This window comes from Pezoporus flaviventris, unplaced genomic scaffold (genome assembly GCF_033815535.1).
Source record: "Pezoporus flaviventris isolate CSIRO_AGI_PZ_B2104156 unplaced genomic scaffold, CSIRO_AGI_Pfla_v1 ptg000047l, whole genome shotgun sequence".
NCBI classification, from domain to species: domain Eukaryota; kingdom Metazoa; phylum Chordata; class Aves; order Psittaciformes; family Psittacidae; genus Pezoporus; species Pezoporus flaviventris.
The window spans coordinates 9,330,451-9,347,449 of record NW_026892595.1 but is presented as its reverse complement, the minus strand read 5'-3'; the positions used below and the strand labels follow the sequence as shown (position 1 = coordinate 9,347,449).

General features: G+C 37.4%; 1 protein-coding gene across 3 annotated transcripts in view; it reads left to right on the top strand.

Moving 5' to 3' along the window:
* MYO3A (myosin IIIA) overlaps window positions 1-16,999 on the top strand; it is a 117,966-nt gene that overhangs the window by 72,701 nt on the left and 28,266 nt on the right. For 2 of the 3 annotated variants that reach the window (XM_061468223.1, XM_061468224.1), the window contains 6 exons: window positions 2,146-2,272; window positions 3,262-3,472; window positions 5,446-5,593; window positions 12,752-12,905; window positions 13,893-13,981; window positions 15,728-15,857. In XM_061468223.1, coding sequence (XP_061324207.1) covers window positions 2,146-2,272; window positions 3,262-3,472; window positions 5,446-5,593; window positions 12,752-12,905; window positions 13,893-13,981; window positions 15,728-15,857 — 859 coding nt within the window. Of the gene's footprint in view, window positions 1-2,145; window positions 2,273-3,261; window positions 3,473-5,445; window positions 5,594-12,751; window positions 12,906-13,892; window positions 13,982-15,727; window positions 15,858-15,977; window positions 16,149-16,999 lie in introns of all 3 variants that reach the window. The other variant, XM_061468225.1, reaches the window with a different exon arrangement.

The window sequence follows — 16,999 nt, the reverse complement described above, 5'->3', positions numbered from 1 at the left end:
ATGGATGGAATCAATAATCCCGACCATCCAAAAGAGACCTTCCTATATATTGAAGATCCAGGTAGAACTAGGTCACTGGCTGCATTGTGCAGTTCTAGCATGGGTCTTTACTTGATTAACTCAGCAAGGCACTGTGAGCTGAATCTGTAAAGAATTACTCACCTGTAGAACCCCCCAGTTTCAGAAGCCGGTTGAGTACCACAGGCAGTCTAACTGTGGTTACGTGTGAGCCCCATCCATTTTAGCCTGTCTTACATTCTCCACAGGGTGAATTAGCATGTCTGAGGTTGTGTTTGCAAGTGCAGAAACAGAGAAGTCACCTTTCCCCACTGAGATTCTGATACAGGATACATGTGCAGAGACAATTTATTTTCAGTGAGAAAAAGGTACCGCAAGACAATGATTTCCTTCTCTAAATTCACTGTTAGGTAATGCAGCCTTCAATTTTGACATTTATGCCAGTGCACAGAGGAGGAGGTTCTGTATAAGCATGTTCCATGTTTTGTTAGCAGAAAACCTTGGACAGAATATCTTCTACGCTCCAGTTAAAACTGAGACCTAAACAGGGCTTGATTTCTTTGAAAAACTTTTTAACTGACTGGTTGGCTTTAATAATAACTGCTGTCAGTTCTCGCTGTCTTAAAATCACACTGCTTTATTTCAGGCTGCATGGCAAAATTAATAGGAAAGGACTGCCTGAGGTGAACAGTAATCACACTATATGAGACAGATCAAGCCAGATTTCAAACACTCTGGAAAAGGGCACAAAAATGTCAGCAGATATACACACTGTACAGCATAATGGTAGAAGTTAAGCTATCCATTTCTTTTCATTTTATCTATGTCCCTAAGCTTAAAATGAAAATGATTGCTTAAAACCTAGGTAAACTGCATACCAATTATCCTAAGCATAATGTTTTAGAGTGAGCTTATCTAGTTTGTCTTGCTGTCACAAGAATAATTAATTCAATAACTGCTAGATTAACTTCTGAAAGTGTTGAAAACAAGCTCAAGTATTCTAGAACAATTAAGGATTTTATCTGAGTATATGATGCCTGACAGGGTACCAGCAAACTATTGAATATAAGAATTAAAATACTGTGAAAAGTCCATCATTATAAAATACCAATTATATTTTTAAAAACTGCTTCCTATAAAACTATTATAAAAATTATAAAATGGCTATATAAAAAATGTGCTATTAATGCACACCTCAAAATATATCGTGTCAGAGATTCTTAGCTTAAAACAGAGTCTCCTTTGCAGGAACTCAGCATTTCTGAGTAGAAAATATTCAAGAGATCATCAAGTATACTGAGAAACATTCACAGTACAGATGAAAATTCACAGTTCAAATCTAAGTCAAACCTGCAATGAAAGCATTGTTTCATTATTTACAAATCTGATTTTATTTGTCATATGTAAGTACTTAAGATAATTTACTGTATGTATCACTTCATTGTTCAGATGGATATTTGTCTTTTTTCAAGGCACAATCCCTCTTCAGAACCTACTAAATCATTTGAAATTTAAATACATTTAAGTAAAGTCCGTACTTAAGTTCTTTGGTGAATACACAGTTCCTAACGGACATTTTGAAGGGTAAGGTGCTTTGCCAAATCAGGGATGTGAGGTCTCACTCTTCTCCCAGTGAAACTTTTTCTGATTATGTCAGTGGGAGCCATTGCAGATCTATTTTTCGGGGTGCCTTTGTTTCCATGATCCAAGAAACATAGATGCAGATTTTTTTATGTTTTTGTTGATTTAGGCATAACATTCTTAGACGTGGTTGTGCCTGCAGGCGCAGTAAAGGGCTGATATAAATAACCTCTGATTTTTTTCTGTGTAAAAGGATTGTGTTCACCGTTTTGTGCTTTCCCTAGTCAGTGTCAATCCTGTCCTGTTGACAAGTGTGGAAGAGAGATTAGGCTATAGTTTGTCTTGCCCTCTTTGGGTGCCTTACACTTGAAAGACTGTGCTGAGTACAGAATAGGTAAAGAAATATATCTGCTGAGAAAGTATTCTTAAAAGTAGTGGGCATGTGGCCGACAACAGGAAGAACACATACACATGCTTGTCGCACAAACCAAAGTGATATATCTATCTGGCTATTAAGTATTGCATCTTTTTTAATATACTTTTCAGGAACTTGGAAGTGTGTACAGTGTCCTGGCTGCCATTTTAAATGTGGGTAACATTGAATTTTCTGCAGTAGTATCTGAACATATGATCGACAAGAGCAACATTTCCAATCCAGTAGCCCTAGAGAATTGTGAGTATTTTTTCTTGACTTAAGATTATTTTCCTTTACTTTTGATAGCAAATTTTTTTTCTTGCAAGTGAGTTATCAGTGAAAACTGTATTCACATGGAAATTTTGCAAGAATAGTTAAATGCTGAAAATAGCTAATTCCAAGGTCACATGATTGCAAATACAAAACGAAAAAAATTTCCATGTTGTGCACCTCATTTGACTAACCAGTTCAGTGGCATTCAGGGAACATGACTAATACTGCAAATGCCTGAAAATCAAATCTTTAGAATTTTTCCAAGGTTATTTGAACATTTGATGGAGAACCTCATTAACACGTTGAATAGTTTTTTCCCAGTTTTTTTCTCACATTATTCATTATTTGTTCCCCACATGCGTCTGTTGAAATATGGATCACTAATTCTTTGGAAGGGATGCCTTATGTTACAGACTGCCAGGAGGCAGAGGAAGGAAAGATTCTCAAGAAAGTTGCTACTCTTTCTCAGTAATTATAGGTGGGGAGACTGTTAACAGAGTCGTCACAGTATCTTCTTAAACGTTTTCCTGCAGAAAAATACGGTAGAAATGGGAAAGAAGTACCCCGGTTTTGGCTCAAAAGAAAGGGAAAGAAGGGAAACTGTGGCTTATGTGGATAGATTATAACTGAGAGAGATACTCACACCTCACAGTTTACATACTCTTGATATAGTCACCTAGATTCCCTAGCATTTCTCTGTGTAAAGTCTGGAGAAATAGCCTTCTTGGTAAAGCACTTTAGAACCTAAAGGCTTCTGCTTTGAATCACTTATTCACTGGCTGCAGTGGAAGCTAGGAAGGTAGGTGAATAAACTAGATACTGACACTTGTTTGGCATGAACATCCTCATTAGTCATAGTTCAGAACTTTGATTTGGCTCTTATCATACAGTGAACTTGCAGCTTTGATTGCAAAAATGCTCATCTTTCCTTCAAAAATCTCCTTCTGAGCTATGCTTGTGACCTTCCTTTCTAGGTGCATCCTTGCTGTGTATTCAGGCAGATGAACTGCAAGAGGCTCTCACCTCTCATTGTGTAGTGACTCGAGGAGAAACAATTATTCGTCCCAACACTGTGGAAAAAGCCACTGATGTCAGAGATGCCATGGCCAAAGCACTGTATGGGCGCCTCTTTAGCTGGATAGTCAATCGCATCAACACTTTACTCAAACCTGACAAACATTTAAGGTAAAAGAAGCTTTTCAAGAATAAATGAGATGGAGATTTTATGTGGGAATAATATCTACACTAGAGCATTTAGTATTCTCATACACTTTTTCTCTGTTACCTTTTTGTTAATAACACCACCATATTAAAAAAAAAGGTTTTAGCCTATTCAGACTATGTCAAATACTGTAGATATGGATAACACAAGCATCTGATGTTTTCCTGTTTGACCTTTACTCATTTAACCCTTCATAAATTACATACTAACTACTTTTTCATTTATACTTTTTCAGGGTCAACTTTTGACATTCACCTGTTGATTACATAGGTGAAATTCTGCTCTTATTTGCATGATACCATTGCTTCTGTCGCTGTTATGAGTGTGGTTTCCTGTATGTGTGATGGTAGTTTCCACACTCATTTACTGAGGTTAATGTCCACCCTATACCCTTACAAGGTGACATTTTAAACACAGAGACAAGAAAGATGTTGGGAATGAGAATATAACACATTTTGTGGCTTGCATTGGAGATCCTATTGGTCAGAGTCCTTTATGCCGGCTAGTAGCGGTGGAAATGGGCAAACTTACAACTACCTGAAGAGGAATATCAATAATAAGAAGCTTTGTTTTGCAGTCAAGGCTGCAATCCTAAAATTTGTCTAAACTTTCAAATATTTGGTTACAGCAGAGCATCAATAAATAGAACTTTAATCAATAAGTGATAGGATAGAATTCATTCCCATGTCTCTCTCTCACATACCCATTAGAGAGACCTTTTCCAATTGAATACTTATTATGCTGGTGAGGAGGAAGGAGGTTTCATCTGACATAGTAACTATAGAAAAAAAAACCAAAAAAACACCCAGAAATCTGCTTTGGTTTTGTGGTATTAAAGTAATTTGTATTTTCTACCTTTATATAATTAGCTCTGAGAAGGAGCAAGACAGACAGACAAATGTCAGCAGTTTATTCACCAAAAATGTAATTTATCGGCAGATAAAATACTAACCAAATTCAGGTCAAAATCAGCAAATACTTTTGGTCCCTCAGTAATTAAATACTTCCATTTTTGAGATAGACTTCACAAAAAGGTTCAACTGCTGTTCATGAGTTATCTTGAGGCTGGTTCTTCATATCTAGTTTCCTTACTATTTTATTTAAAAAAATAATGAAATACTGTTTACAGATAGCCCCTCAAATAGGTTTAATAGATAGATTGTGATTTATTTTTTTAGTTTAGCTAGGGAAAACACACTAATGTCAACTTCAATTTTATATAAAATTATGTCCTCTTAATTTTTTTTGTTTCAGGAAATAAATACAAAATTAGCACTTTTTTCCAGTTGCAGAAATGACCATGTATCTCTCAGAATGCCTTAGCTAAAATTTCAAACCAATGTTTTTACTACTAGTACTTCCCTGAACTTAATTGATAATTTAAATTAATATCGCACGCCAGTACTTAAAGTAGTTATTTAGATGCATAAAAGATCTAGCCATTTCTTTTTTTTTTTTTACCTTTAATGTTGAAATAAGTGGATTTAGTTGTTGCCAATAAATAATAGGGAGAAATAATATTTAATGACAGCAATCTTCGATTTCAAAGATGCTCGTGAGCAAAGCCTCTTATTACATGAGAAACAAAAAGAACTGCCTGTTGTTTCAGTGCTGTAGTCAGTTTAAAAATAGAATAATAACTAGCAAATATTAGTTTAAAAGTAAAATTGTAATTCTGCTATGTGCCTATCACTTGACTCAGACTTGTGATTCAGTGTATCTGGTCTGCAAATACAGTCATCTTTCAGTTGATGTGCATTTATTCTATTTCAAACAAAAAAGTGATTGTTACATTAAGAGGTATCTGTTCTAGCAAAAATTATACTGTTTAACTGGCTTCCCGATTTGGCCCATTATTTTCTTTTGTGAAACACTAAAGGAGCTAGTCAATATAAAATGAAGATAAAGCAATAGAAAGTTTATTTAATCTTTGCAGTGGAAACGATGATGGTTTGAACATTGGAATTCTTGATATCTTTGGCTTTGAGAATTTCAAAAAAAATTCTTTTGAACAACTCTGTATCAACATTGCCAATGAACAAATTCAGTTCTACTTCAATCAACATGTCTTTGCCTGGGAACAGGTATGTGTTGGTAGTTTGATAAGGCTTTAATATTGCTGAACATATAAAACCTTGTCTCGAGAAACTGCATCATTCCTTCTCCATAATAGGTTGTAAATTGTGGATTATAACAATTGTTTTCTGAGTATGTATTCTGTGATGCAGTGCTTGCTATTTGCAAGTAAAATGCCTACATAAACTGCATTAAACTTGAAATTTACAGTATCTAAGCAACATTAACACAGTGATAGCTGACTTGAAACAAATGCAATGTTGTTTTCTTGAGGAATAACATGAGTGATATAATGTATGATTCTACAGTAAAAAAATCAGTTGTGACATGATTTTTGAAGTGCAGTGTTCATAATACCTTGCTAACGAGCTTAATGAACACCGAAATTCCATTATTAAAAAATTAAAATCTCACAGTTGTCTTGTTCTTATTCAGGAACTAGATCATCTAAGCTAAATAATGGTGGATTTAATGTAAATAATTTTGTTTAAAACAGAGAAAAGGAATAGAGTTGTAATTATAAAAGTTTATAAAATTCAAGAGGATAGTGAAAAACCTCAAAAAAGATAATCTTAGCTTTGTAAATAATTCCATGAGAATTAAATTAACCATTTTTAAGTCATTATTCAGTATTGTTATTTGAAGAAATGGCATGTTTGGGAAAAAGAAATAATAATCTTGCTGAAAATAGAAATATTCCAGAATTCTGAATGAGCTGAACAGTCAACATTCAAACTTTCTGTTTTATTGAAATTATTGGGAGTTTTGATACCTAGGTGAAAATACTAATTCTAATTATTAATTTAATTATTAGTAGAAAATGAGTATTTTGTCAGTGTTAATCACTGCATGTATTAAGGGTGAGTCAGATATAAGTTTGGAATATGTCTGTGTATGGAGGTGTTCACGTGCATGTGTCAGTCTAGAGGTGTATACATCTGTTTGTAAAACGAATAATTTTTTTTATATGAATCAATGTTTTATTCTGCTTCCAATTATTTCAGGAAATGCTGTCTTGCTGTCTAAAATCTTGTAACGGTTTTTATAGATTTATATGGAAGATTCTCAGTCACACTTATTTCCTTCTCTTTAATACTATCAAAAAGTCAGAGAGAAATTAGCCTGAACTACTATAATTACTTAGATATCTTCTTTCCAAAGTGCATAAATTCACACAGTAAGAGCACCTGGCTACTGCTTTTTCTAACAACTGGATAATGGAAATAGCACAGGCTGCAGCACTGTTATTTATTCCTGTCAAATCCAGGCACTGACCAGGTCCCATGGACTTTCATATGTCAACTTCACTCAAATGATCCCTAACTTGATCCTCCCCCATGGAGGGTAAGTCTTCCTTGTTCCAGACTTTCCCTCTGGTCTCAGGGACCTGGGATTATCAGTCAAGACCACAGCAAAGAAGGCACTGAGTATCATAGAATAATAGATTCATAGAAACACAGAATAGTTAGGGTTGGAAAGGACCTTAAGATCATCTAGTTCCAATCCCCTTCCATGGGCTGGCACACATCAGCCTAGACCATGTTTTCTAAGGCTCTGTCCAGCCTGGCCTTGGACACTCCCAGGGATGAAGCATTAACCACTTCTTTGGGCAACCTATTCCAGTGCCTCACCACCCTCACAAAGAACTTCTTCCTTACATCTAACCTGAATCTCCCCTATGTAAGTTTAAACCCAATACTCCTTGCCCTATCACTACAGTCCCTGATGAAGAGTCCCTCTCCAGCATCCTTGTAGGCCTCATTCAGATACTGGAAGGCTGCTATGAGGTCTCCATGCAGCCTTCTCTTTTCTGTCACATCCTTGCATTCAGCAACAGGCACACTATTTCCCTAGTTGCCTTTTTGTAGCTGATGGACTTGGCTTGGCTTTCCTAACCCTATCCCTGTACTCCCAAATTTTGTCTTAATATTCCTTCTCTTTTTTAATGGGACTTCCGTCGTGTTCACTGTGTCTGCCTTTACTTGTTTCTAGATATCCTAATAGAGGACATTTTGTCCAGACCTATATTAATGCAGAAGTTTGTGATGTCATCATCTAGTAGGAACAGTACAGTCTCCTGCACATGTCCTGCTGCAGTGACGTCAGAGTGGTTATTTTGCTGCTGAGACAGCAGACAACATAGAGTTTACCCCTTTCTCGCTGTAGGAAATTAGTCTGACATTCCAGATCTTACGCAAGGGGAAGATGATCCCTGAAGAAGATGATCTGACATATTTCAGTTTTGGCCACTCCCACTCATTCTGTCACAGATTTCATGGATTCACACCCACGTAGAAAGCACTAGGATGTGTGAGTTCAGGTGGTCTGGTCAGGATCATTTGTGAGTGACACAGAGAATAAAGGATGCCAGCTTGCAAGTCTTTATCATGTCTCTTAGGTTCTTGCCAATATAGTTGTTGGGCAGATCTTTTACGCCATTTAGCAATCATTAGTTATTACGGGGTGGTTCTTTGCCTCAGAACATTGTTTACATTAGCCTCCGTAATCTTTAGGCAAGGTCATTATCTGTATTTACTTGTTTAGAATATATGCTTCTTTATGCCTACAGTCTGTTTCCTTGGTAGGTTTGTAGGAAAAGGGAAGGTGTTATGTGATATGCTGTAACCTTGCAGCCATCCTCTTGTTGCCAGATTTAGAGGGTGTTCCACTCACCGGCTGGCTGCGCTGTGTTTCTGTGTGAGTGAAGACCTTCTGGTCCTGAGGTAAACAATAGTTTCCTCAATTTTATTGCTGTGAACAAATGTTCTTCATTGAAATCATAGGCCATTCTTCTAAGACTGTTTCTTCTGGTGCTTACATGCACATTTACATTCATACTTCATTTATACTAGTCCTGATATTTCCTTTTACAAATGTCCACATCCTGCCTATAAACCAACTAAGATATCTAATTTACATGATACCACTTCACCAGACTATAGGAATCTTCATTATATTATCTTGTAGCAGTCTCCAAAGATACTACCGCAGCAGTGCAGAATGAGCTATGTAGATTAACTTCATGCAAGTGTGGGTGTAAATCACCCCATTTTGGAGCCAGGAAATGACAAATGCATTATTCTGCATTACAACTGAAAGGCATGGGCTAGTATCTCTCCACAGCCCTGTGCAATGCCAGACAGACATGTTGGTGTGCTCTGTGCAATCTGAGAAATCTCTAACGTGGCACTGCATTGCCCCTGTAGATCTACCCAAGAAAGACTGCAGAATTTAATTTCTTTCACACTTCCCTCAAGCAAAGTAAAACGTATAAGTACAATATTTCTTCTTTTTTTTTTTTCCTGTTTTAGCCTGTTCAATTCCATACCACATACAATTAGATGAAATTTGACATATTTATTGGAAAGTCAAGGCCTAAATCTGTTGATGATAGTCTAGTTCCCAATTAACCCATGTCAACCTAATGAGTGAGTATATAACTAAGAGGGGTGAATATTTTTTTGTCAACATAAGCAATAAAGTCAAATAGTAAATGAAGGCTGAATTGTACTTTCAGTGTTGCAGGTGATATGTTTTTAGCAGTCAGTGGTTTGTGTTGTGTATCTAAATCTGACAAGTGTTCACAGATTGCTTTCCTCTGAAGTGTGACCTACAAAAATAGGGCCTCAGAAGTGATAGGAATGGTGGGAAGGAACAGTGGTACTATCGCCACCAGTGGCTCAGGGTGTCTGCATACCAACACGGAGAACTCAAATTAAGGGAATTTATTCTTTATTGTTGACTTAACCTTTGTGTCAAAGAATAAAAGCTTCTAGGCCTGAATGCAATCTCCTTTCCCTAATTTAACAGAAAGGCTGAAGAGGGGAGTATTTTTTAAAATAAGGATAGTTTAGATCCCCAATAATCAGTGGGGACAAATAGATCTATACCTGTCTCCGCTGACTGGGGAAGAAATGTGGGCTCCCAACTTAGTCCCTTAGACTGTAGTTAAGTGCAATAAATGCTGGCACAGGTTGTTTTTTTTTAGGTTAATATTAAGCAAAGCACCTTCAGTTCTATCCTTCAGGGTGTTTTCCTTAATGTAAGGTACTGATGTAATTCTGATAGCTCCGTGATCTGCAAGTAACATTGTCCAGCAAGACAAATTTCCTATTTTTCTCATTCGTGGTTCTTCTGTAGAAAATAAAAGGTATAATGTCAAATACCTGACTCATTTTGGAAAGTGGAAAATTTACTGTCAGTTGGAATGATGCTACTTTTTGCATTAAATATATGTAATATTTATTTTGCATTCGTATGACAGTTTAATCTTTTACTTTAAGCTAGGAAATGTTCCTTCTGAGTAAGTCTCTGGTGTTCGTACTTAAACCAAAGCTTCACCATACCATGCTCTCAACAAAATGCCATTACTTTATTTTTATTAAGCATGAAGACCATTTCTTAATGCATTTAATAATTCTTTTGTTATTAAGTGAAACCAAGTTGCACAAGCTATTACCTAGTTTTGATCACAGAAAAGATACCATGCAATAATGAGATGAGATAGGAGCCCAAGTACTAGTGTAACTCAGTCATTCCTTTTGACATCACATCCATAAGAATACTTTATAGTGGATTATGCTTTAGAATTTCAATGAGTAGCTGCTATTTTAAGGGGCTTTCTTGTCATAAAATATCATGGGGGATTATAGAATCCTTTAGCTGATTCAGCTTATTAATTCAAATGAGATCTATTCCATTGCAGGTTTATGATGTGCATCATTAAGACTGCTTGTATCCTAATAATATGTTTGAAGACCATCATTGCATAAGACAATGTAATATGGTATCTTATTTCTGAGCCATCTGTTACACTGGTAGCTGGAAGACTTAGTTGTCAGCCATTCTCCAGGAGCTTGTGGGAATGGACTAAACTCTTTCCATATCCTACTGGGCAGACAGCAGCAGGACCATTCTCATCAGCACTGGTACTCATTCAGTTGTCGAGGTGCAGACACAAAAGACTGAATGGCCACATACGCTGCAGGCTTGGAGGTCAGAGCCCACTGGGCAGCATGTTCTGAGCAGGGAGGGGAGCAGATGTTGCTGCTATGATGTGGTAGTACAGCTATTACATGCCTCCTTTCAGTTTCAAAGAGGAGAACTCTTTCATCAGCTCTCTAAACCAGCCTCTCTTACAGGCATTTGAAGTTGGAAAAACTTAATCATTAAATAGGCTGTCTGTGAGAGGATTTTTGAGGATATCTGAATGTCACAGAAACACTTTGATAGATTGATCCTGAGCAATCTCTTCCCTTTTCCCACTTTGTAAGTGTACTTTTAATAATCCTAAGCAGTAACAGCTGGTTTCATGAGCATAACATCTGTGTGTCAGTACAGTCATAGTCCTCAAGGTAAACGGCCCCTACTCCAGTGTTATGACTGGGAGATAGCATGGGCTCATTCCCTTCCTGCCACTAGCTCGTATAGGTGCATAATTAACTCTTGCCTATATCAGTGATACATTTATTACTCTCCTCTCTTGTTCTGCTACTTGGGTTATTGATTAAAACAAAAAGCAAAACTCCACCTGTTTACTGCTCCAGGGGAGACATGAATGAAGTTAATGTTATGTGTCTGAGATGAGGAGCCCTCATGGGGCTGTAACAGAGATTCTTACTTCTTACACGCTTGTACAGGCATATAAACTGAGCCATAACCTATCCTTAGGGTGAAGAGTGTCCTTGGAAATTAGATTAATATGGATACTGGAAGGGTTTAGGTATATATTCTATATATATGTTCTCTTTCAAATGGACCAGTAGATTTATTTATTGGGCCTGTATTTTGAGGACAGTGCTATGGATTTTATTAATTTTGCTGTTTCTCTTAGGCTTAGAGATTAAGAGGTATGAAGTCTAATAACGTGCTTTTCTGTTGTATAAGGCAGTTAACTCCTTTTTGAAACACCTCCTTCACTCATTCAGACATGAGCAAATGACACATACAGAGAGGTCTTTCAGGGTTAGAGGTCTTTGAACTCATTAATATTAGCCATCATTCATGTTTATGACACTTCTCACAATGAATTCAAGATAGCACAACTGTGATGTTTGCACTATACATTAATATAATAATTTTGTAAAGTCTTATCCTTTGGAAGAGGGATTATTTTTAAAGTAGATCAAAAGGCTTAATTAAGTGTTTCATATTATAGCCTGTACAGGACTGAAGGCAGCCCCAGTATCTGTGGGAGCGCTGTGCAGAGGATAACTGCTATTGCACTATGTGATGCAGGCAAAAATGATGGAGGGGCAGCAGTCTCTAGGGCATCCTCCTCTTGGTAAATCTATGGCTGTCCTTGGCTTTGCTGAAGGATTAAAGAAAGTCATTCTTGTATTCTTCAGCTATAACTTAAGTTGTTTTAAAGATAAAACCATTGCAACACACCATGGACACAGCATTTGTTACCAGACTTTTCTCAGCCTATTAGTAGGAATTCAAAGATATTTGCAGTCTTCAGGAGGAAAAAAAAACAACCCAAGCAACCAAACAGAAAACCCACAAAAAACACCCACCAGCTTTTCTGCTGCTTTTTAATCTTACTGAATGCCTTTCCCTGGTTCCTTAAAAGGAGTGAAAATGTTGTAGAGGCCAACCTGAGACTATTTATTTCATTTTTAGAAAGTATGTGCATCGTTCTTGGGTTATTAGAAAGTGTATGCCCCGTTCTTCTCTACATAAGACCTTTTCCAGGTGTTTGAAGAGGGAGATCAAACAAGTGAGACCCCTATAATCTGTAGTCACTTTTGTAAATCTTGGGCATTGTACATCGTATAGATCTGAGCAACAAACTGGGAATGTAAATGTAGCTCTAAATGATTAAGAAATATTTTTTACATTGCAGCTGAGGGAAGTAAATAGTGAAAACACTATAGTTCATCTTCTTCAACTCTGTGTCTTTGATTCTTGCATATTCCTGGAAAGTATCTTGCTTTACCAATTATGCCATAGGAAGCCCCTACATATGCAAAGGCAAATTAAAATCTATAGCCTGACAGTGTTACATCCCAGCTGACATTTGTTCCTCCAAAACCTTGATGTCTCTAGCCACAGGGAATACTTTTTCAACGTAGGTTTAGTTTGCTACAATTGACAGATTATGAATTATTTTCTGAAACAGTTCTGTATCATAAACAAAGCATGCCTTCTGTTGGCTGTTACAGAATGAATACCTGTATGAAGGTGTTGATGCAAGAGTTATAGAATATGAGGACAACAGGCCCCTCTTGGATATGTTCTTGCAGAAACCAATGGGTTTATTGTCCCTGCTGGATGAGGAAAGTCGATTCCCACAAGCAACAGATCAGACACTTGTAGGTAAGTTCACGGTTTATTTCCTAGTTCTGAAGGATGTCTCCCGGCTAGATTTCTGTTTGATGTGTCCAGTTTAGGCTATACGGTAATTATGTTTTTATCAGGCCCACATTCCAGTTTCACAGTATGTTTGTAGGAGGCATGCATGCATGAATGGATGTGTCTTTGAAGTAGACAGAGAAACATCCAGAGTACAAGTGAACCTAGGCTGCTGATCCAGGTTTTTAGTTCTTCTGCCTTTAAGAATTCTTAGCTGCAAGGTGTGAAAGATAAAGATCAGAGTTAAAACTCTAGGTTCATATGCCAAGACCACTGTTTTCAATGTTGAGTCATGTTCAGCTTTGAGATTTTTGATGACCTGTCTCCAAACAAGAATTTTAGTACTTTTAAGGGTAGTGACTGCAAACCTGCCTCATTGTCTTTCAGCAAATTATGTTTCCTGTTTTTTTATTCAGAAATTAAAATTAAAACTCCTGAATATGTTTTAATTCAGATCCTGAATATTTCAATGCTGCCAAGTAATTGCAGTTACAGTTGATGTAGTTGTTTCAGTGGGGTTTCTGTGCACATAAATCCTTGTTTGATGAGTTTTAACCAGCACCCAATCACAAAACCTAATAACAATAACCTAGTAGCAATGCCCATACTAAAACAATTATATGAGATTGTTATCTTTCTATCCTCATACATTTTAGTCTACAGTACAGATCAATCAGTTGGTAAATGCTTCCTTACAATTCCCCAAGGAATCCTTAGGAAGAATTACTACATTATTTCAATTGGTACAAAGTAAGTAACTGATCCAAGAGCTCCCATATTCTCTACCCAGTACCCTTTGTTACAAAACTATTATGGTACCTTTATGCTTAAAAACATCACTGTTTTGTGCCTCAGCATTGTCTGAGAAGTCAGGCAATATCCTTAGAGAGGTACAGCTTTAGAAGACAATTATTGTGCAGTAACTCCAGTAAGATATGTGTTTCCTTTCAGAAAAATTTGAAGATAATTTGAAGTCAAAATATTTTTGGAGACCCAAAAGAGTAGATCTAACCTTTGGGATTTATCATTATGCAGGAAAGGTAAGATACCTAATGATATAAGTTGGGGATTGTGAAATGGTAGAGCTGTTAGGAAATAGATGTCAGCTGGATTGGTTCTCAGCCTTCCTCTATTCAGACCTGACATGGAAATGCTGGTAGTGCCTTACACATTCAAAGTAAATTGAAAAGTTATTTTCCCTCATAAAAAAAAAAAAAAAGTAATATCAGGAGTATTTTTCTTAAATGTCACCAGGTAAATGACTGTATAATAGAAGAACCAAAACATAACCATTATGCAACTTGGTGATCTTCCCCTTAGTTCCTCAAAGTCCTGTGTATGCTTTTTCCCACTGATTCGAATCAGGATCCACCTCCGTTCTTTCTACTGCCCCATCAGCCTTACTTAGTTTTGTACTTTGTAATCAGCCAGATAGATAGCTCAGGCCCTGCTTTCTGCTTAATTTCATGAGGAGCATCTTGCCCTCCTGTATAAGGTGACTTGCTGCACATGCTTTTCAGACTCAGAAGGAGTTGCTGTTGCTCTGCAGCAAGATGCCGCAGGTCGCCTAAACCCTGCCTTGTGAAAGTAAGATATCCCACCTCCTCTTGAGCTCTTTCAAAGGGTATAGAGTGAGCTTTGCTGTCTCATAGGAAACAGTGATGGAGCAGCTGGCCTAGAAAGAGGCAACATACTGCCCATCAGCTGATGGAAGATGATAACTTGCTCTTCATGTAAGACAGCCGGCTACAAAAGTCCTGCAGTAGCTCCTCTGAACTTCATCTGCAGCTGAATTACACATCACCAGTATAGCATACTTACTGCTGAGGAGTGGAGAGCCAGCTCTCCCTGTACCAGTGCTGATACAGGAAGATTCCACCTGTCCCCCATCAGACCTTTCTGGTGTTCAACATGGCTTTTCATTAGGAAGTTTCTCCTACTGTGTAGCTTGTATCTCCATTTCTGTGATGTAAGTTCATTACTCCTAATCCTGTTTACTGTGGAGCTGGAGAACCATTTATTTTCTCTTCCTTTACAAACTTTGTAGTTTCGTGAGTTTTTTTTCTAAATGAAATATGTGAGTAGCTTCTACCCCTCTTTGCAAGCCAGGTTTTCTTGTGGATCCTTTACAGCATCATTGGGATAGAGCCATAAAGGTACATTTTGAGTGAGGTGCACCATTCTTGAAATTTTTTAGAGATTTCCAGTTTCAATATGCAGTTTGTGATTTTGCAGACTACCTGTTCAATTAATACAGAGATCTCTAGGAAAAGTGGCAGGTCCTAAGTCCAGTACAACACGGTATGGATGGGACAGAAAAATTGTACAGTCACATGGCTAATCCTGTGTGGTATGACTGAAATAGAGTGCATTGCTAATTGTGCATTTATGTATGTACTGGTGTAAAGGAGGACTACAGTACACTTGTCCTATTGATAAATCCACACAGGCTAAAACTAATATCAAGGTATCTTCATTAGGGAAAATAAATGTCTCAAGCTACTTCGAAATGCTGGATTTGCTTTTAGTGATCTGCATCATAACGGTTCTCAGTATTGAGAAGTTAGAACTTACAGTAATCAAAAGGAAGACTGTAAGCAAGAGAGAACCTAATGGCTGAAAAACTATTTGTGTGTCTTGATTTATTCAGAGAATATGAAAATATTAAAAGAACATTAAATATTCAAATACTATTAAAAGCCACATTCCATTAAGCATGCTTAGTGCTTAAATTTACAATTACTTTTCAAAAACCCAGAAGATGCATAAATGCACTTTTTAAACAGGTTCTATATAATGCAAGTGGATTCCTAGCCAAAAACAGAGATACTCTGCCAGCTGATATTGTGCTGCTACTGCGATCATCTGAAAACAATCTGACGCGACAGCTGGTAACCCATCCTCTTACAAAAACAGGTATTGCTATTGGGGTGATCTTCTTATTCTTCTCTAACCTTCATGATGACCACCATTAGGTTTCGTAAGATCACTTGTTGATGACATTATACACTTTGTGGCTTAACTTTCCAACCCTAGAATCTATACAGAATGGAGCCCCAGCCATCTCAAGCTGCAGGGGAGGGATTGGTCTGGTCAAGTGCCAAGGAAGTGGTAGAGGCTTCTTTCAGGGTCCTCTCTTCAGGGTAGGGAAGCAAGACAGGGAATCAAGTGCATCCCTTGAGTTGAGGACTGGACAGAAAGGATCAGGTAAGTCACTGGCCATTTTTGGGCAGGGCATGTATAAATTGCCTGGTTTTGTCTAAAGCAGTAGAGAACCAAGGTTGGGGCTCCTAATAACCTGCTTCAAAGAATGAGGAGACACTCCTCTGTTTCCCCAGTTTTTTAGGCCTTTACAATAGCTTAACTGATGCAGTCCTATCAGTGAGCAATTCCTCAAGCAGTTCATAAATTGGGATGGAGGAATATGACTGGCTCTGCAGAAATACCTCCTAAGTTGCACCTAAATTGAACAATGCCCTTGCACAGTGTCCTACCTGCCGTTTTAGGATGATGGGTAAGTCTCCTTACAACCAGTTTGCTGTTGTTTTGTATTGTTCCCTGTGTGATGGCACTGATGCCATACAGTAAGTACTTTACAACATTACTTTCTTGTACAACTACATGGGAGATGTACTTGCAGCAGAACCGAAAAGCTGAATTGGAAAAGCCTAATGGAAATTTCTCTAAAATGTTATTGTAGCTTACAAAATCTGAGGCTTTGGCAAGGCTCCTGTTCTTCACAAAGGGAGCTTTGCTGGAGGAATGAAAATTTTGTCTTGAAGGTCTACTTAAAGTCAGTGTCCTTGCCTGGACTTTTTGACTTACTGATATCTGCTAGGATACTAAACTGTAATTTCTGTAGAGCCAAAGTCAGGTCTCAAATGGTCCCAAGAACTGATCACAAGTCTTCCTTAATGTTTTATAAGATAACTCTGTAGGTTGTTTTAGTGTTCTTATTAAGTATCATGAAACACTGTGTGTAGCCTTTTGAAACTGACCCAAACCACCCAGGTACAACAAGATAAAAGTTGGATTTCTGATCTAACTTACTTATCTAG